Here is a 19,509-nt window from a genome sequence, read left to right as displayed (position 1 = left end):
CCACCTCTTTCTCTGCCAGGGTAGACAGAAATGGAAGCTTATGGTATTTTGGGAGCAGGGGCGGGGGGATGGATGACCCCTTTCTTGGACCTGGGAAGGTCAAACGTATGCAGGTATTTTGCCCCTTCCCTCTTCCAGTTGCTATCACTGACAACAACTCCGAAATGTTTCCCTTCAGCCTCACCACACTGAAGCCAGACTTGCTTAGAAGATTCAGCTCTTGTACTTGAAGAGTCTGGAGGGAAGCCTGCTGCACCACCTAGGAAAGGGGGGGAGGCTGCTCTGGTGGTGGAACAAGGTAGAGACAGAGCCCAAAAGGCTGTCATTCATCTGAGGGTACTCGACATACCAGCTTACGGAAAAGGCCCTGACACCATGTGTATTTCCCAGCTATACCCTGGAGGGTTAAGAGAGCCCCTTCCTTCACCGGATTCCACAGGAAATGTCGGAATGTGGTTGAAAACCTGCTACAGCTGGATCAATGTTTGGGGGAAAAAAAAAATCCCCAAATGTAATGAACACGGTTTAGTTACCTAAATGGTTTAAGACTGTCTTCCTCAGTGTGTTATCAAGGAAGTTCCTAAATCTTACGTTCTGGAGTTAAACGTATTAACTTGGTTCTGATGTCCCTGAAATCTCTCTGGGGTATCTCTGCTCATGAGCAGAGAGTTCATGAGAGAGTTCATGAGAGATCATGCTCAAGATTCTGTGATCCCCAACTTTGTTCTACGCTCTACATTCTTCTTTCAAGCTGATTCTTTGTTTGAGAGAATCAAGAAACGAGAGATACGTAAGCTGTCCCTGGGTCCCTTCCTGAGCCCCTGGAGGCACTGCCCACATGCGTGAGCACCTGCCCATGCTTCCTCATCTCCAAGAAAGGAACCCCAGGGCCTCTAACTTCTCCCTAAGGACTTTCCCGGCTCCTCCTTCACCAGTGCTACCGTTTCGGGCATGTGAGCTGAAGATATAAGGCTCCTAGAAGTACCACAGAGGGCAAGCGGGAAGCAGATTTCAAGGGCAGCTCTCTTTGGCACCACTCTGAGTGAACTGTTTCTCAGGCTGGCCTTGGAGAGGCCTCAAAATCAAGGTCTCAGGAAGAAGAGACAACAGGAAATTGAACAAGAAGAAAGAGTTACACTTACGCCAAAGCAAAGGCCACCAATGCGCCAACCACCACCACAAAGTCCAGGATGTTCCATAGGTCTCGGAAGTAGGACCCATCCTGCAGGATCAAGCCCTGGTCTATCATCTGAAGGAGAAAGATGTGAACAGCCAGGGATGAGCCCACTGGTGTCGGCAATGCACCCTGAGCTCGGGGCTCCCCATGACAATGCCCCTACTGCCATTGTCTCTATAATCAACCCTGTACAAGGACCTGAAGAGCAAGAGGACATGTCTCACAGTCTCTCTTCACCTCACTCTGAAGCCTGAGGCCCCTTGTCATAGCCACCAGGGTTCAACTAGACTCCTTGGCTCTCACAGAACTCTGCCACATTCCTTCCTCCATTAGTGGCTCAGAGCACCAGGCGTCGCCACATATGCACAGAGGAGGGAACCCCACATAAGGGAGACTATGAAAAGAATAGAAATGTGGGGTGTTAGGATGATGGGAAACAGAATGGGGGGGCAGTGAGGGCAGCTGGAACTACATGGTGTCCAGGAAGACCCATCCCTAGCCGACCCTTTGCCTTGGCACGTGCCCAGGCTCAGACCAGGGAGCACACTGGGGAGGTGAGTACAATCCCCACCCCTGTCTGCACTCCCACTGCCTGCCTGAGAGTGGGCCTGGCTCCCCTTGGGACATACCCCCAGGTCTGCCTCAGTCTAAACAGATCCACGCAGACGTGCTGTACCACAACATCTTATCATGACAGACTTCATCAGAATTCTGAGGCCAGAGGAGGCGTGGCTGGAGGCCCTACTGAGGTTCTGTCATTGGCTGGTAGGTGGCAGCACTGGGGAAGGGCACCAAACTAAAGGAGCAGACACATGACCCATCTAAACCCCGTAGCCCAGCTTTTCTCTAGAGGCTTTTACCTTTATAACCATCTCAAAGGTGAACACGCCAGTGAAAACATAGTCAAAATACCTCAGGACCTGTAAGACACATATCCGTGAAGGGGAAGAGCATCACGTGTGGCCACCCGGCTATACACATGCCTGACTGCCCGTGTGCATGCAGTCCTGCACCCCCAATCCAACTCGTTTCTACCTCAGGACAGAAGCTTGGGATTGAGCCTGTTAGCTGGACACAGGAGGAGCGGGGCCAGGCGTTACTGCTGGAACCGCAGGACTTAGCGGTCAGTCCTTGGCTCTTCCCTCCCCTTGGGCAGACCTTCACTTCTTGGGTCTGAATGGCCCCACAAATATCTCCCTCAGGACCTAGAATCCTTGTCAGTTCCAATCCTCCTGACCTCCCTCATACTTCCCAACATACACCCTTAGGACCTCCGGGAGATGTCTCAGCAGCCTGGGGTAGAGCTTCAGCTCCCCAACTTCATGCAAATCCCTCATGACCCTACATGACCCTGTAAGACCTGGCTGGCTCGGGGGAGAAGGCCCACTGCTGAAACATAACAGCACACAGTGTGGCTGGGGAGTGGGGACTGGAGAAAAGGGGCTGGTCTTGAAATGGTCCCTACTTTGCCCTGAGGGACTGGAATGGACCATTTCTTAACCCTTCTTCACTCCCCAGGAACCTGCCTTAATTCACTTTTAATGCTGGGATGGGGAGGGGCTGGGATGGGGTGGGTACCAGGGTATTACGGAGGTTGCAAACGGCTCCCGTGCACCCACTTTGTTGCGCTCCGAGTTGGTCAGGACAGGGTCCTCGGCTGCCAGGGCAATGCTGCTGGCTGCGATCACCAGGAGAATGCACATCTCAAAGTAGCGCAGGTTCACAATGTAGTGGCAGGCCCTGCGAATCCTGTGGGGGTGGAAGGGCCTTCTGAGCTGCCTCTGCTTCCCTCCCATCCCCATCTCTTACTCCCCACCCTCCTGCTCATCAGCCTCTTCCAGACAGCCAGGCCCTGGCCAGAGGAAGCCATGGGGAGAGCAATTTAATTTCTCAGGCACCACCCTTGATTTAAAGCTCCAGTGGGAGAAGGTAATCAGATCGGTTAGAGGCTACGGTACGCAAGCCAAATACATTATCTGCAGGCACGGGAGCAGCCAGCATCAGATTACACGCACTCAGCATAGCTACATGGGACCCTCCATTGTATCTCAGTGTCACCTCCCCCACTGTACAGAAACTGGGGCATAGCAAGGAAATCATAAGCAGCCAGAAATGTAAAAACAGACCTTGATTTTAAGATTCCTGATGAGAGGAACAACAGGTTTTCATGAGCCCCAGGTATTCTGATTAAAGTGATCATATTCTATAGATTGTATTCTGGACTCAGGTGATCCGATATACCTTAGCCCGAGTTCCTTCCCTCCCAGAGGCTTGTCTGAATACTGCCCGTGTGGTCACTGAAAACCTTTCTGTCTTCCTAGCCTCAGAAGCTGGTCTATGTGTACATCTTGCTCATTTCCAGGGCAAAGGCAGCTCAGTCTAACCTTCCAGAATCTTCTCTGCCACCTCCATCTCATAGCCCTACCTCTGCTTTGAGGAACATGCCCATTTCAAAATCCACATATAGGGAAGTGGGACCAATCCTCTTAAACTCCAGTGGGTGGTCTATTTATGCCAGGCTCCATATTCACAGTTCTGTCCACCACTGAAATATTTGGTGACACATCCCAAGTAGATTTCCTTGCTCCCACCCCAGCCCTCGACACAACCTACTGAACAATTTGAGGTAAAGGGTCCTTTTCTCATGACATTGCTCATGCTTCTCCGTCTTAAATTATTCTTCAGATGCAGCACAGAGCTCAGCGGTGATTCAACCTCATGACACACTTCTACCAGGGAGCACCCCACATGTTTCAGATGTCTGGCCACAGTTCACTGAGAAGGATCAGGGGGGGCGAGCGGACCCTCGTCTCTCCTCCTCATCACCCCAACTCTGGCTCTAACCCTGGTCGTCTACCATGTGCCAAAGGGCGAGCGATAGGAAGGTGCCTTACGGGTTGGTGGTGCTGAAGATGAACATAGAGCTGTGGGGAACCATGGCTTTGCCCGTCTCACGCTTCTCCTTCTTTTGCTGCTTCTTCTCTACCTCTTCCTCCTCCTCTTTGATCTCTGCCTCCTTCAAAGGACTGGCTTCTCCATCAGTCTTGTTGCTAACTGTGAAAGGCACATGTTGAAATCATCAGAAACCTCGCTGCATGTGAGAATAGCACCTTTTGTTTTCCACAGGGATGGGATAGAGACGAGGGGAAGGGGTTACAGGAATGCATCTAGCCAGGCACCCTGCAAGCACTGGGTTTGTTAGATTACACTGTGAAGCCCTTACTCTCCTCCTAGCCTGACCCTCACCCTAATTTTACATGACAGCCTTTTTGGGCATATAAATAATAATCATGTGGGGCACCTGGGTGGCTCAGTAGGTTGAGTGTCCGACTTCAGCTCAGGTCACGATCTTATGGTTCATGAGTTCAAGGCCCGTGTCGAGCTCTGTGCTGAGAGCTCGGAGCCTGGAACCTGCTTCAGATTCTGGGTCTCCCTTTCTCTCTGCCCCTCCCTCACTTGCACTCTGTCTCACTCTTTCAAAAATAAATAAACATTAAAAAAATAATAATAATAATCATGTTTCCCAGGGTAACAGAACGATTATTTCTGTTGTAAGGCTTACAAAGTTATATCTAAAAATCTAGATTCTTTGTCTACATTTACTTATTGAATTTTCACAACAATACACCTTGAGCGGCATATATTATGTCCATTATACAGATGGGAAAAGTGAAGTTCAGGGAATTCAAGTTATCTATCTTCAGTTCATACAGCTAGTTCCCAACTCAAAATCCTATATCCTTTCAATGATATCACACTGCAATGGAAGATTTTAAGAAACCATTACTCTGTTTGCAGCTGACTCTCTGGCTGTGCTTTTTCCAGTCGTGATTAATGTTGAAACGGGAATGCAATATTCATGCAAATATGGGACCATGACGGCCTTCCAGGGCTAGGAGGATGAAGGAGTCAGAGACTGAGTGGAGCTTTTGGGCCGCCACCCTCAGTTTCCACATGCAACTTACAGTGTGGGTTAAGTGGCAGGGAGGCTAAAGTTGAGTGGGCAAGGGATTCAGTCAAACTCTCCCACTGTTCTCTCTCAGTGACCAACTCTACCCTGGAGCCTTGTGCAAGCAGCAGAGCTCTGAAGCTCTGGCTCCTTCTGGGTCCTTCCAAAAGGTAAATGATCCCAGATCCCTGTGACATTATGCCCTTACCTATGACCAAGGCCATAGACTAGCCCCAGGACAGGAGCAGAGGAAGGCCAAACTTTGTTGATGTTTCTTATAAGAGAGGGTCCAAAAGATTTACTTATTAGAGCATAAAATTAAACACACACCACAAGAGGTTGTGAGTCTGACATCCTGAGACATGCCCAAGTCAACCAAGCCCAGGAGCAGTGAACATGGGAGACTTCACTTTTTAAAGCAGTACTGGCATTTTGAGTGTACAGAAAGTAAAGCAATGGAGAGGGAGCAGAAGAAAGAAAAACAGGAAGAGGAGACTGTCCTATGAAAATAGAGATATATGGGAAAAATCAGAAGGAAAAAAAAGCAAGGGTAGAGCCCTCTGGTCATAATTCAGTGAGCATGAGGTGGCAGCCAGAATTAATGCAGGAATGGAAGTGGGGTGAGGGGTGGGGGTGAAGTTGGGGTGGGGGTGGGTTTAGTATGGGGATAGAGGCAGGGTTAGGGCAGGAAAGGGGGTGGGGCTGAAGTGAGGATAGGGGTGAGGTTAGGCTAGGGCAGGGATGGGGGTAGATGGAGGGCTTTCTGCTGTTTCCTTTTGAGGTCTGGAGATTAACATCCATTGCCTGAGGAATCTATCAGAGAAACTGAGTAAAAGCTCCTAGGAGAAAAGAGTAAATAAGAGTAATAAATTCATGAAATGTTAGTGCTGAGGAAGACCTCAGTGATCACCCAGTTCAGTGCTTCACTTTAGGGTTGACAAACTGAGGCCTCAGGAGAAACAGGTTTGGAAGCCATACACTAAGCGGTCTGGACCATCTCCTGCTCCACACGGGTTCCCTAGCTTGTCCGGGTGACATGGCCCCTCGGAGGTCCTGGAGAGTGCCATCGAGTGTTCACATGATACATCAAATAGCCACATATATACATCTGGCTACAAAACCACATGTGATCTCTCTGACGTCTCTATGATGGTCACAGGGGCCAAGGAGTAAGCAAATTTTACAGATAAAACTAAAGATGGAGAAAATTCTAACTTATTTTTCCTGCAAACCTAGATAAAACTGCTCCTATTGTTTCCTTGCTGAAGAATGATTTCGTTCTGCTGGTGGGGCTTTTCACGTTGCTTTACTGAGCGACTCCGGAGCCATAACTGTCCCCAGCCCTGGGTGGGATGGGTGGTGAGGGTGAAGGGGGACAGGGACTTGTGTTCTCACTGTGAACCACAGTTGAGTCCACCAAGGGGCCCACGTCGGGGATGGCGACGGTGACGCTGGTACTCTCAGTGGTGGCTTTGTCCGTGTTGGCCGTGACACAGGAGAGGTCGGGCTCACTCTGACTGATGGCCCGGCCCATGTCCAACTGCACATCCCCCAGCAGAGCTTGCTCACTGCTGCCCTCCGGCTCCTGCTCTGTCAGAGCCGTGTCCTTCCCCATTTCCAACTCTGGCTGCGGCTGGACTAAGGGTGTGTTGGCCTCGTCGAGGGCTCCTGCCAGCCCAGAGCCTCTGGGCACCATCAGACTGTTGGTCCTGCGGAGACAGAGGAGGAGACGGCTGGTGCTCAGATCAGAAGAAGATGTTCTAAAGTGGCTGGTGAGCCAGGCAAGAGGGAAAGTGGGGGGAAGCGCAAGGAGCCTCGCTCAGAGCATGGCATCTGCTGCCTCTCACCCCCACCCACCCAGGCAGAGAGGAGCTAAGACCCACAGGCGCTGTCCGTGCCTTGTTCCCATCCATCCACCTATGACCCACACCCAACAGGAGATGCCCTAGAAGACCAGTCTCTGGGTTTCAGGGGGACAGAGCCCACTGTGTGTCATATTTACACATGCCTTATAAAGGGTGCATCAGTATCATTTCCATTTTATAAAAGGGAAAAGTGAGCGCCAGGCGGGATTGTATTGAAGCATCCTTAACACCAGGAGGGCTCTATGCCTCCAGGGCACTCCTGCAGCTAACTTACCTCCTTAAGTCTTGGCCTCTTTCCTCTTCCTGGATTGTGGGTTCCTTGCCCCCGTGGCTGGCCCTGGGCTCTCGGTCCTTCTCCCCCTCGGTGGGCCCCCCTTCATCCAGACTCCGCTCCTGGCTGGCAGACCTGCTCCGGGAGGTGGAGGAGGGTTCCTTGCCTTCGGTCCTGACACGACGGTGCCTGCTGCGCCGCTGGCTCTGCCTGTGCCTGGCCCGGTCCTCGAAGGTCACTACAGTCTCCCCTCCCCCAGCCTCCTGCTGGGTCGAATCACAGTTACCATGACACGGCCTGGCCAGCCATGGTGGCTCCCGTTTGCCCAAGGACAAGGGGCTCCTCTGGTTGTCCAAGGCACTCGGCAGGTCCCCTCCGTCCCCCTTGAGGGACCCCCCGCGGCTAATGCGCTCCTCCTCACATTTCTCCAGGCCCAGGCCCAGGCCCTCAATGGGTCTGGGTCTCCGGTAGAGGCTCGGGTGGGCGTTGAGTGGGTTGAGGGGGCTCAGCGGGTTGAGGGGGTTGAGGGGGTTCATTGGTGGGGCCTCCTCTTTGTTGAGGGCCTCCTGGCTGGACATCTGCATGTGCCTTCTCAGCTGGCTGGTGCGCTGCTCCCACACTGACATGTGGTGCCGGCGCCTCCGCTCCCTCCTGCCAAAGAGGAAAGGGTGAGGACCACGGTCAGGAGCTGACCGCTGAAGGCCAGGGAGGGAGCCACAAGGGTGTAGACCAGCCCTCAGTAGCCACGGGAAAGGGGTGGGACACATGGGGGGCAGCAAACGGGAGAGCCTAGGACCTGCAGACAGGAAGCACAGAGAGATGCAAGGAGCCGAGTGGGCCACGCACGAGTAGGTGGTTGGACCAGCGCCTCCTGGTGTGTGGGGCTTCCCACCCTAATCCCTGCTCTGCAGTAGTCGAAGGGCGGGCAGGGATCAGCCTAGGACTGAGCCCCCAGGGCCTGCAGGAGAGGAGTAGAAGGCTTGCCAGGTTTTCACTCCCCTGTTCTCCTTTGCTCTCAGCGCACCAACCTGTACCCACCCTCTGCTCACCACTGGCCCTTAATTCAAGGTCAGAGATCTTTCTTCCTCCTACTCTCCCTGTCTTTGGTCCCTCAGATGACAGCCTGGGATAGCACAGGCTGAAAGGCGCAATGGTGGGCTACTCTTGGAGGATGACGGACGGCAGTGACAGGCAGACCCACGGAGTCATCCCCCTCAAAAAATAAGAGTGCCGTGGATCTCTTCCACAACAGCCGATAAAAGCCACAGTCTGCACGTGTAGAGCCCACCAGCAGCTCATTCTCCAAGCCGCTGCTGAACATCTCATGTGGCGGCAGGAACACGCAGACATATGCACGCAGGAGAGCACCCGGGAGTGGGCTCACACGGGCGGAAGGGTAGTCACCTACTCTTTCACTCACATGTGCCCACACGCATCCTCACTGAGGCCCACACCTGGCTGTACACAACTGCCTACGTGCAAGGCACACCCACCAACACCAATTACCCACACCAACGCGTGCCCACTCACAGGCCGCGCAGAGGAGTGAACAACACACAGGGTCACATACCTTAGACACACACTGATATAAGCACATGTCGGAAGGTGCAGAGGATAGTGTCCACAAACCATGTGCACGGAACACACGCACACACCACAACGCACACTGACATACACACCCAGCGCCACTCTGCCCACTGTGTGGTGAGAACAAAGACACGGTGTCCCTACACACACACATAACCACTCACAAACACGCAGACCGGTACACACATACAGGTGGCTGCTGCGTGGCTCCCACATCGACATGTGGTGTCTTCTCCTTCTGTCTCTTCTGGGAAAGAAAAACGAACAGGTTCAGTTCACCCCAGCCTCCTAGAACCACAAGCCCCACAGCCACCAGCCAATTTTCAGGAAGAGGCACAGAGTCCTCTACGTGCCCGTACGTTCTCCACATGCCTGCTGCCCTCCGTAGACTCCCGACCTTCAATTTGCCAAGGGAGTGACCTTTGCTTCTTACTCTGTGCAAACACGCGGATCTAGTTTTTGAAGCGTACATGCAGGGACACAATGGATATGTCATTTCGTAGAGTACGTAGCTTCAGGTGCTCGATCATCATGCCCGGCACTCACACCTGTACCTAAATACCCTTCAAGAGAGCTATTCTGGAAACCGCATAAACTTGCATGAAAGTTGTATTTCCCTCCATCATTTCCAGGATATTCACAGGGGTGTGACTTCACAACTCATCACTCCAATCACTGTAAAATATGCAAGAACAAATGCTTTGCCATGCACACCATCAAAGCCACACAGTAGCCCATGGCCAGAGGCAGGGTCACCACTCCATGAGCTGCTGTCCATGTACTTCAAGATATGTGCCATGTCCCCTGCAATTGTGCGACACAGTGACCCTGGCCAGAGGCCTTCCAGGTTCCATCTGTTCATTCAGGTAAAACACAGTAATAACCTTCTTAGTCATGCACAGGGGAAAAAAAAATCTTTCTACAGACATACACATGCTGTTTCCTTTTGTTTACAAGCTCGATAGAAGGTCAGACAGGCAGGGTGTGGGAATCACCCACAAAGGCAAAAAGGACTCGTACAAACAAAGCCGTCACTGCAAGATCAATGCTCAGGTAGAGGACAACACATCTGGGACACCTGTGGAGTGAGCTCGCCCCAAGTCCCCGGCTGACAGCCCCAGTTTGGCCCAGTGGGACCCTGATTAGACCTAGGAGGCTGGCAAGTGCTGCGCCCTCCCTGACCAATGGAGAACATGCTAGGTAAAGCGGCACTGCTCAACTGCCATGTCTCACATGCACAGGGGAGCATGACATGTGGGTGGGTGGAGGGAGTAGAGGCAGCTGGTTGGAGCCTCGCTTGGCATCTGGAAGAGGCACAATGTGTACACGCATCCACAGAGTGGAGATGCCTGTGAGCCCCCGTCTGCATGCACCCTTCAGCACAGGCAGCTGCAATGCAATAAGGCACACGTGGGCTGGTGGTGCCAAGGAGCATGGGTAGCATCTAGAAATAGAAGCACACACACTAGCCAGGCAGCATGCACACCCACTAGGGAAGGCAGATTCTGCCGTCTATTTGCAAATCCTCAAATACTCAAATAGCCATTCTCCAGAAGCACATGTGTAAGAGTTTAAGTACATGGAAGAATTCTCTTTCTTGTGAATGCACACAGGTGCGCGCGCACGCACACACACACACACACACACACACACACACACACACACCAAAGAGAGACCCAACTTTTAATTCCCACACAAATCAGATACACTTCAAACTCCTCTTCACTTCTCCATTCACACGTACGAAGATCCAAATTCACACCCCATCATGAATATACCTTCATTCTCAAAATCATACAGAGAAGCATCGACATATCTCCCAACTCATGCATATGTGACCTCACATACACCTTACATGAACCTTGTGGATCAGGAAGGGCAGCTGGTGTTCTTTCCATTTCAAAGATGGGGAAACAGACATTCTAGAATCCTAAGTGGCTCTCTCTCCAAGTATACTGAGCATGTGAGTTACAGAACCAGCCCTCAGACCTTCTGATTTGTAACAACACGCTTTTCATGTTTCTTTATAGACAGCCACACCTTGGTTATACAGCAGCCCAGAAATCAGGGGTCTCGTTTGCCCTCCCCAGCAGCACACACCCACCCTGACACAGTTCCTAGCAGCAGCACATACCCTACAGCAACGTACTGCAACCAGAGCCGTATCTCTGTTCATCGTGGAGAGTTACAGCACCTTGCTCCACCTCTCCAGGCCCAGATACACACACAGCTCACTGCCTACAGCCCTATGCCCTACCAGCATTTCATTCATTCTTTCATTCTATAAATAGGGAGTTTCTACTCTGGGCCAAGCATCTTCCCAACTCACGTCTCCAAACCCACTCTTCCTCAGGCTTCCTCATCTCAGTAAATAGAACCACCCACTCCTAAGTGACAGCCAGCCCTACCCACCAGCATGTTTGCATACCTGTGTGTGTGTGTGTGTATTTTTAACCCAAACTCACGAGTGCAAGGAAGGTGGGGAAAGAACTACTCAAGGCCCAGAGATTATTCCAGAGAGGAAGGAGTTGTTCTGCCTTTCTCCATCAATCTTTAACAAATTTTCAGGGCAGTATTTTCTCACGCACAAAGAAGGGGCTGAGAGGCCAAACCTTCAGTTCTGAAAGGTGAGGGCAAGATGAGGATCATCCAGGGGAAGGAGACCCCCACATAAAACCAAGAATGCCTCTACAGGGAAAGGCAGCAGACATTCAGAGACCTTCCCATGAGCACTTGGCAAAGAAAGGCTCCTCCTTTACCAGCTTCTGGGAATAGATAACGGGGTCTGGTGTCAGGATAGAGTTATACCTACCAGGGGTCTCAAAGTCTCCCCATCGATCCCCAGGGATGCCCACATAGGCCTTGCACAGGCTCAGAAGTCACAACAGGGATTCTCAACCCTTCCTCCAACACCTTCTTCCAGCTCCACACAGGGCCCACACCCTGCTAGTTCCTGCTAGTTCTACCAGCAACCACAGGTTCAGGTTGGATCCTCAAAGTCTATACTTGCTGCTCCACTCTCTAATCTCTCATCCTCCCCCTAATTCATTCCATCTGGATTCTGTTCCCACCGGGCCACTGAAACTGAAGGTCCGCAACAACTTTCATTTTGCCAAAAGAAATGGTCCCTTCTCTGTCCTCATCTCATGTGATCTCTCAACAGTAGTTAGCTGTACTGTCCAGTCGCTACTTCCTGAAGAGTTTTCTTCTCCAGGTCTCCAGGACATGACCCTTCCTTGTTCTTTCTTCCTACTCCTAATTGCCCCCATCAGTCTCCTCTGCAGGTTTGTTGTCTGCTGGACCTCGAGGCACAGGAGTGCTCTGGGTTTCTGTCCTTAGCAGCTCTGTCTCCACTACGATTCACTCCATGCCAGCTCACTCATGCTGAGAGTTTAATGCCATCCAAACTCAAATGGCTCCCCCCAAATCTTTATTTCTAACCCTGACTTCTCTTCTAAGCTTCAGACTCATGTAACCAATGGCCTATTCAACATCCTCACTTGGATGTCCTCTAAGTATCTCAAATTTAATGTGGCCAAAATGAATCTCGCACTGTTCTCTAGACTATCAGTAAATACCACCACCATCTACCCAGTTGCTTAGGCATCAAACCTTAAAACTTGAGAGAAATATTTTTTTTATCCCCACCCCCATGACATTTAATCTATCACCTCTTCCTGTTGGTTCTCTTTCCAAAGCATAGACTGAATGTGATTGCTTCTCATCTCCTCCACAGCTACGATGGTCTCAACTACCATCATATGTCACCTACTTTACTGTAATGGCCAAATCTGTCTCCCCATCTCCACTCTTGGCCCCGACAAATCCATTCTCTACAGGGAAGAGTGACCTACTATCAGTGTAAATCAGGTCATACCCATCCTTCCACTTTAGACCTTCCATGGTTGCCATTAGAATAAAAGCTAAAATCCTTTACCTGGTTCTTCAGGATCTCCCTGGCCTTGTCTCCTAGTCTTCTTTGCTCCCTGCATATCAGCTTCACTGCACCTTGCTGGAGAACACTCTTCCTTCATAATTTTACATGACTGCCTTCTCCATATTTAGATCTCTGCTTGAATATCACCTCTTCAAGGAATCCTTCCCAGACTGCCTATAAGTACTCCGCCCAATTCTTATTCCTCTGCATTATTACCCTGTTTTATTTACCTTACCACAATTATCACTGTCTAAAATTATTTACGTATGTTTCTTATCTAGCTCACTGAAATAAAAGCTCTGGGAGAACAGAGACTTCATCTTGCTCACTGCTATATTCACAGGACATCTCCTGGCATGGAGTAGGCATCCTCTGATAATACACCATTCTGAGTTGATGAATTAATTGGCTGTTAGCACAGGAGCCCAGGGGTCACTGAAGTGGGGACAGCCAACTCACTCGATAGAAGGCATGTTGGGTGCAGACATCGGGCTGACCTCCTTGGCCTTCTGCAATGCATGTTTCTGGTTGAAGGCTTCCTCTTCTTCTTGTTCATCCTAGACACAGAGCAGGGATGGGTTTGCTGGTATCCCCGTGAAGGAGAATAGCTGCCTTGGCTCTCCCCCCAAGTTCTGGAGACCAGGTGAAATGAGGAAGGCAGGAGAAGAGGTTAACCAAGGCAGTTTGAGGGTGGGTTGGCTCAGAGACTTCAGGAGGCCAGGCGCCAGGCCCTTTTGGAAACAGAACCCTTTCAGCCCTGGCATGGCCAGTTTCTGGTTTCCACCTTGCCCCAAAGGTTTCCTCACAATTCTTCAGGAAATCCATGGAATTCTACCCCAAGCTCCTAGCCCTCAGTGGAGCTACCCACAGCTATGGAGGTCAGAAGCTAGAGCCAACACCTCTCAGATGTTCTGCAGTACCTGGAAGTGATGGAGCAGGGCCCTTCTAGGCAGAACCCCGTGAAGTAAAATGCTGAGACTGTGCCTCTACTCATGCCCTCTCCTCTGCCAAGCTGAGTGGCATCATCCCAAGTGATCAGGCAGGGACCCCATCCCCTCACCTATATTCCTGTTGTAAATGTCTCTTCTTTGTGATGACACTGGGGAAAGCCAGTTCAGGTGAAATGACTAGAGCTACTAAGAACACACATCTTACTTAGCCTGCTCTGTTTTTCACATACTATACATTATTTCACTTGATCCTAACAATAATCCTGTGAGGTATGCAAAACAGATATATCATTCCCATTTCATCATCTACCCAGTTGATGAAGTGCCCAATGGCATTAGAGAACCATCAGATCCCCAGAGAATGCTTACCTTGGTCAGCTCTTGGGCATTGGCCAGATTGTCTACAGCAATGGCCAAGAACACATTCAGCAGTGTGTCTGGGGTGATGAGTTAAGGACGGGCGAGTAAGAAAAACAAAAGGCTTCAGCAAGACTGAGACGGCATCTCTAGGTCTTTCCTGCTGGGATACCAGCAGGAACAGAAGTTACCCCAAAGCATTGATTAAGCAGGGGTTATGCAGCCCTGTCTGAAGGGGAATATATATTCCCTCTTCCACTTATCTTCTCTTTGCATAGGACAAAGAAATAGCTAAATCCAACCACTCAGGGGCCAAGGTGGAGTAAGGAGGCCTTTAGATAGCTATGGCCTCTCCTCACGGCTTACTGAATAGAGATCGGCTGAACATCATGACAACAGGGAGCTCAATGCAGGAGCTCATGTCTCCTTTCTGAGAGGCTGGAACTGAAGCCCACCTAGACCAATCCTACTACTCTGTTCTTAAAAATGAAAAGAAATGAGATTCCACAGCTCCATCACTGCTTGGTTCTCAATAATGGGATGCTAACTTATTTCTCTCATTCTTCTTATCCTGGAAGTCTTCCATATTTCATTTAACAAAAATGTTACAGAGCACACAAGGTCATTATAGAACCTATTTCTATTCCAAGCTCTAACCTCTGAAGTCCCAATTTTCCAACTCTTTTTGGGGTCCATGTGTTGTGGAACACAGAAGTGGTTCCAGCATAAAAGTCCAGGTCTAACTACCCTCAGAGTAATAGGAAAATCAAGGTGCCATTGTGACAAACTGACCTTCTGTTTCTGTGATGCACTGCATTAACTTTCTTTTTATGGGTTTCTCATGTTTGGTTCATAGTCTGCTCTGACCCCTAGAAATTTTCACAGCAGATAACTTAAAGGAGTATCTTCTCTCTGTGAGACTATGGGAAAAGCCAAAGTCCAGCTATATCACATGGCTCTCCTTTTTCACTCCACCAATCCCATTTTAAGGCAAATCTCATTCCCCCAAAACATTTAATGATCGTGTAGAAGTTCACAGTTTATAAGGTGCATCCAAAGAAATTATATCACTTACTATGCACAACAAAGGGGTAAATGCTGTCATCCTCCCCACAGATGTGAAAACTAGAAGTTCAGAGAGATTAAGGGACTTTCCCAAGGCCACACAGCTGGTAAACAGAATTGTTGGGATTAAAACATAAATCTTCCTAGTCTATATATTATGACCAGACATAGGTTTGGGAATTAAATGGACTCAATTTCCAGTCTCCCTTTATAATTTAATAATTTTTTGACTTTGGTCAAGTTAGTTCATCTAAGTCTTAAGGATTAGATGGTAAGGTAAGGATTAGATGAAATGGTACCTGTAAAACACTTAGTACAGGGTCTCATGAATAGCACAAATACAATAAATGTTGGCTATGCTTAGGAGTATTAGTATTAGTCATAGCACTAATATTTTTGAAAGCTTACTATGTGACCAGTCCTATTCTATATTAACATGTAATTAATTTATTAGTATTACAGTGTGGTCACTATTTCAGCCTACAGTTATCTTTGTCAACTCTTATTTTCCCCAGCTGATAGCATCTCCAACTGTTCAATGTAAGAGCCTCATAAGTTATTATTTGTGTATGTTGTAGATATAGATAATACTTTATCTTCTTGTTTATATTTGTCTTCTTTACCCAACTACTGTACAATTTCCTTAAAATCAGAATCCTTATTTCTCTTAGTACACTGAACTATATCCACCCCAATGCTACCCTGATGCCCTAAAAAAACCCCACCCACCTCTACCACCATCACCACCCTCCTCAAATGCTGGTCCAGGCAGGCAAAGAGCACAAAGAGGAGCATCTTAAAAAGGATACAGTTTCCAAACAAGGTGAGCACAATGAAATAGATAGCTGACCACATGCCTGAGCTAACTCCACCCTGGGAGCGGATCCCATTGTACATAACCTCATTCCAGTCCTCACCTGTTAGGATCTAGGCAAAGCAAACAATAGGCAAGTCAGAGACCTGGGTTGGTTGAAAAAATGGGGCTAATGCAAAAAGGAAAATTCTCGCCTAGGTTTTTTCCATCTACCTCTTGCTTGGCTATTCTTCCAGGGAGAAAAATAAAGTCATTTTTATGAGCAATTCTAAACTTTCTTCTGATAAGGAAGAAAGGCATTGAAAAATAGAAAGAAAGCATCAAAAGGAAAGATTCTATTCCTCAGACTACAGACTCCCTCCATCTCCAGCTTTGCCAAGTCTATGGTAATCACACAGATCAAGTGGTCTGGTCACTACCAGACTATGCCAGGGGAGCCAAGTGTATAGTTCTTGAGATAGCAGCATTATTAGAAAGAGCCTCATGGGCTCCAGTTCTGGAAACCTGGGTTCTGGTTCAGCCTCAGATTCCAGCTAAACAGTGTTTTCTATAGCACTCGGCATTATTTATTTTTGAGTTTGCCCCCATGATTTAAAAATATTTTTTGTGGGGGGGGGGGATAGTGGGGGTGGGTGGAAAACATAATTCATTAAATGGACACGTGGGTTAGAAGATGCTTCCAATTTTAGAAAACCATAAATGTGATATGACAGTTTTACTTCTTCCTTACCAATTTGGATGACTTTTACCTCTTTTTCTTGTCTGACTGCGGTGGCTAGGACTTCCAGTACTATGTAGGATAAAAGTGGTGCAAGTAGGCATCATCAACAATTGCTAAGCTATGGAGAGAGCCCAAATGTCCATCGATTGATGAATGGATAAAGAAGATGTGCTACATATATACAATGGAATATTACTCAACCATCAAAAAAAGAAAATCTTGATTTTGCAGTGATGTGGATGGAGCTAGAAGGTATTATGCTAAGTAAGACACATCAGAGAATGACAAATACCATATGATTTCACTCATCAACAAAACAGATGAACATATGGTAGGGGGAGGAAAAAGAGGAGAGAGGGAAACAAACCACAAGAGACTCTTAACAATAGAGAACAAACTGAGGGTTGATGGAGGGAGGTGGGTGGGGGATGGGCTAGATGGTGATGGGTATTAGGGAGGGCACTTGTGATGAGCACTGGGTGTTGTATGTTAAGTGATGAATCACTGAATTTTCCTTCTAAAACCAATATTGCGCTGTATGTTGGCTAACTAAAATTTAAAAATAAGATAAAATAGGGGCGCCTGGGTGGCGCAGTCGGTTAAGCGTCCGACTTCAGCCAGGTCACGATCTCGCGGTCCGTGAGTTCGGGCCCCGCGTCGGGCTCTGGGCTGATGGCTCAGAGCCTGGAGCCTGTTTCCGATTCTGTGTCTCCCTCTCTCTCTGCCCCTCCCCCGTTCATGCTCTGTCTCTCTCTGTCCCAAAAATAAATAAACGTTGAAAAAAAAATAAAAAAAAAAGATAAAATAAAATAAATAAAATAACAGCAAACATTAAAAAAAGTGGTGCAAGTAGACATCTTTGTCTTGTTCCTAGTCTTAGAGAAAAAGGTTTTAGCTTTTCACCACTGAGTATGATTTGGCTGTGGGTTTGTCATATATGGCCTTTATTATGTTGAGGTATGTTCCTCCTATATACACTTTGTTGAGAGTTTTATCATGAATGAATGTTAAATTTTGTTACATTCTTTTTCTGCATCTATTAAAATAATCATATGACTTTTATCCTTTATTTTGTTAATGTGGTATATCACATCAATTGATGTATGGATATCAAACCATCCTTGCATTCCTGGAATAAAGCCCACTTGATGGTGGTCATAAATACCATAAGTTACTGAATGTCTTTGCCTTAATATCTCTTGCAAACTCACAAGTATGGGGAAAAGGCCAATCAGGTAGTTATAATAGAGCTCTTCCATTATTGGTAAGAACGTAGCTACAGAAATTCTAGGAATTATTGTGTTGATAATTATTTAACAAGAATCCCAGTTGCCTGGGATGAGCCTGGAAAGGAAAAGTAGGATTCTATTAACATATCACCATTTTTGAGTGTGAGCTCCAAAAGATCTTACTTAACATTTTTACCTGTCAGTTGGCCTCATACCTGGAATACAGTCATGATGGCTGCCGGAAAGGTGTCAAAGTTTGCTGAAGGAGTCCCATCATTAAAGTTAAACCTGAGAAAGAAGTTCAGAGAGAAGAATAAAATGAAAATCTCACATACCAAGTTTTTCCCTTCCTGAGATTGTTCCCTTTTTATCACTTCTTTTACTCTTTCTCCACATCCTCTTCTTCCTTCATTTCTCCCTATTCAATGTAACTTATGAAGATGGCATTATTAGTGGCTATTACTGATGCACTGTGCACTTTGAAGGGCATGGATAATGAGATAGGGTTTGGGCTGACCCTGAGTTATAAGGCCCCATGCTGTACATTTCAGGGACAGTTCCCAAGAGAGGGGTCTTTTCCATAACCAGAATCCTGTACAGTGTGAAAAGGTTAAAAACAGAGACCACCACACACACTCAGTGGTTGATGGGCCATGGAAAAAAGCAAACAAGATGATATCATGGTGATCAAATTAGAAACCCGAGTGCTCACAGGCTGAAGACTGGGTTTTGAGGCTCCTTTGGATGGAAAGTTCATTGGTGCTTACCTGCCCCCAAACAGCTGCATTCCTAGGAGAGCAAAGACAACGATGAAGAGGAAGAGGAGGAAGAGCAAACTGATGATAGACTTCATAGAACTCATCAAGGAGACCACCAGATTTCGCAGAGATGCCCAATACCTACAAAACCCAAACACTGTAGCAGTGAACACTGAATATAAACTTATCCCCAATCCAGCTGGGAATCTGCCTGGTAGTGTATGAAATGTGCTGCATTTGTGTATTTGTGTGAAGGAGAGATGTCAGCAACAATGAGGCTCCCCTTGGGAATGTGACATGGGATCTGGCGTCATAGACACTTTTCTGGTTTGATATTTGGGGAAGGAGGAACTGAAGAATGGAGCGGGGACATGGTAGGGAAGGGGAACATATGGCGAGGGAGAACAGGGGATGGAAGGAAATATAATATAATAAGGGAGAGAGAAGCTTCCGCTCTCACAGGTGGTTGGGAAGAGTCCAGTTTATGATCACTTACTTGGTTATTTTAAATATTCTTAGAAGCCGGAGAGCTCGCAAGACACTGATTCCAAAAGATGTACCAGGTCTGAAGATTGCCCAGACCACTTCAAAGATACTGCCCACTGTGACCTAAAGAGCCAAACCCAGCCACAGTGAGGAGGAGGAGGAGAGCAGAGCCTTCTGGCATTCAGCAGTCAGCACTTTTCATTGGGCTACGGTGAAATTGAAACTCTCCCCACCCCACCCGGCACAGCTCCAACAGGACTACCTATTTGTGAAGGCTGCCAAAGGAAAATGAGACTCTACTGCCTCCCTCCCCACTTCTCTCCACTCCTCTTCCTGACTTCAA

The 19,509-nt window shown here is 48.3% G+C and overlaps 1 protein-coding gene across 10 annotated transcripts in view; it reads right to left on the bottom strand.

Moving 5' to 3' along the window:
- Positions 1 to 19,509, bottom strand: part of CACNA1E (calcium voltage-gated channel subunit alpha1 E) — a 380,278-nt gene that overhangs the window by 58,237 nt on the left and 302,532 nt on the right. For 7 of the 10 annotated variants that reach the window (XM_040446512.1, XM_040446504.1, XM_040446506.1 and 4 more), the window contains 13 exons: positions 19,177 to 19,289; positions 18,690 to 18,821; positions 18,138 to 18,210; positions 15,968 to 16,085; positions 14,106 to 14,173; positions 13,246 to 13,343; positions 9,040 to 9,096; positions 7,266 to 7,913; positions 6,522 to 6,835; positions 4,072 to 4,231; positions 2,797 to 2,926; positions 2,038 to 2,097; positions 1,143 to 1,249 (listed from right to left, as the gene is read on the bottom strand). In XM_040446512.1, coding sequence (XP_040302446.1) covers positions 1,143 to 1,249; positions 2,038 to 2,097; positions 2,797 to 2,926; positions 4,072 to 4,231; positions 6,522 to 6,835; positions 7,266 to 7,913; positions 9,040 to 9,096; positions 13,246 to 13,343; positions 14,106 to 14,173; positions 15,968 to 16,085; positions 18,138 to 18,210; positions 18,690 to 18,821; positions 19,177 to 19,289 — 2,078 coding nt within the window. The remainder of the gene's footprint in view (positions 1 to 1,142; positions 1,250 to 2,037; positions 2,098 to 2,796; positions 2,927 to 4,071; positions 4,232 to 6,521; positions 6,836 to 7,265; positions 7,914 to 9,039; positions 9,097 to 13,245; positions 13,344 to 14,105; positions 14,174 to 15,967; positions 16,086 to 18,137; positions 18,211 to 18,689; positions 18,822 to 19,176; positions 19,290 to 19,509) is intronic. The other 3 variants (XM_040446510.1, XM_040446507.1, XM_040446509.1) reach the window with 1 other exon arrangement.

This window comes from Herpailurus yagouaroundi, unplaced genomic scaffold, assembly GCF_014898765.1.
Source record: "Herpailurus yagouaroundi ecotype Mexico unplaced genomic scaffold, PumYag 195, whole genome shotgun sequence".
Lineage (NCBI taxonomy): Eukaryota > Metazoa > Chordata > Mammalia > Carnivora > Felidae > Herpailurus > Herpailurus yagouaroundi.
Note: the sequence above shows the minus strand (reverse complement) of the source record. Positions and strands in the feature narration are given on the sequence as shown.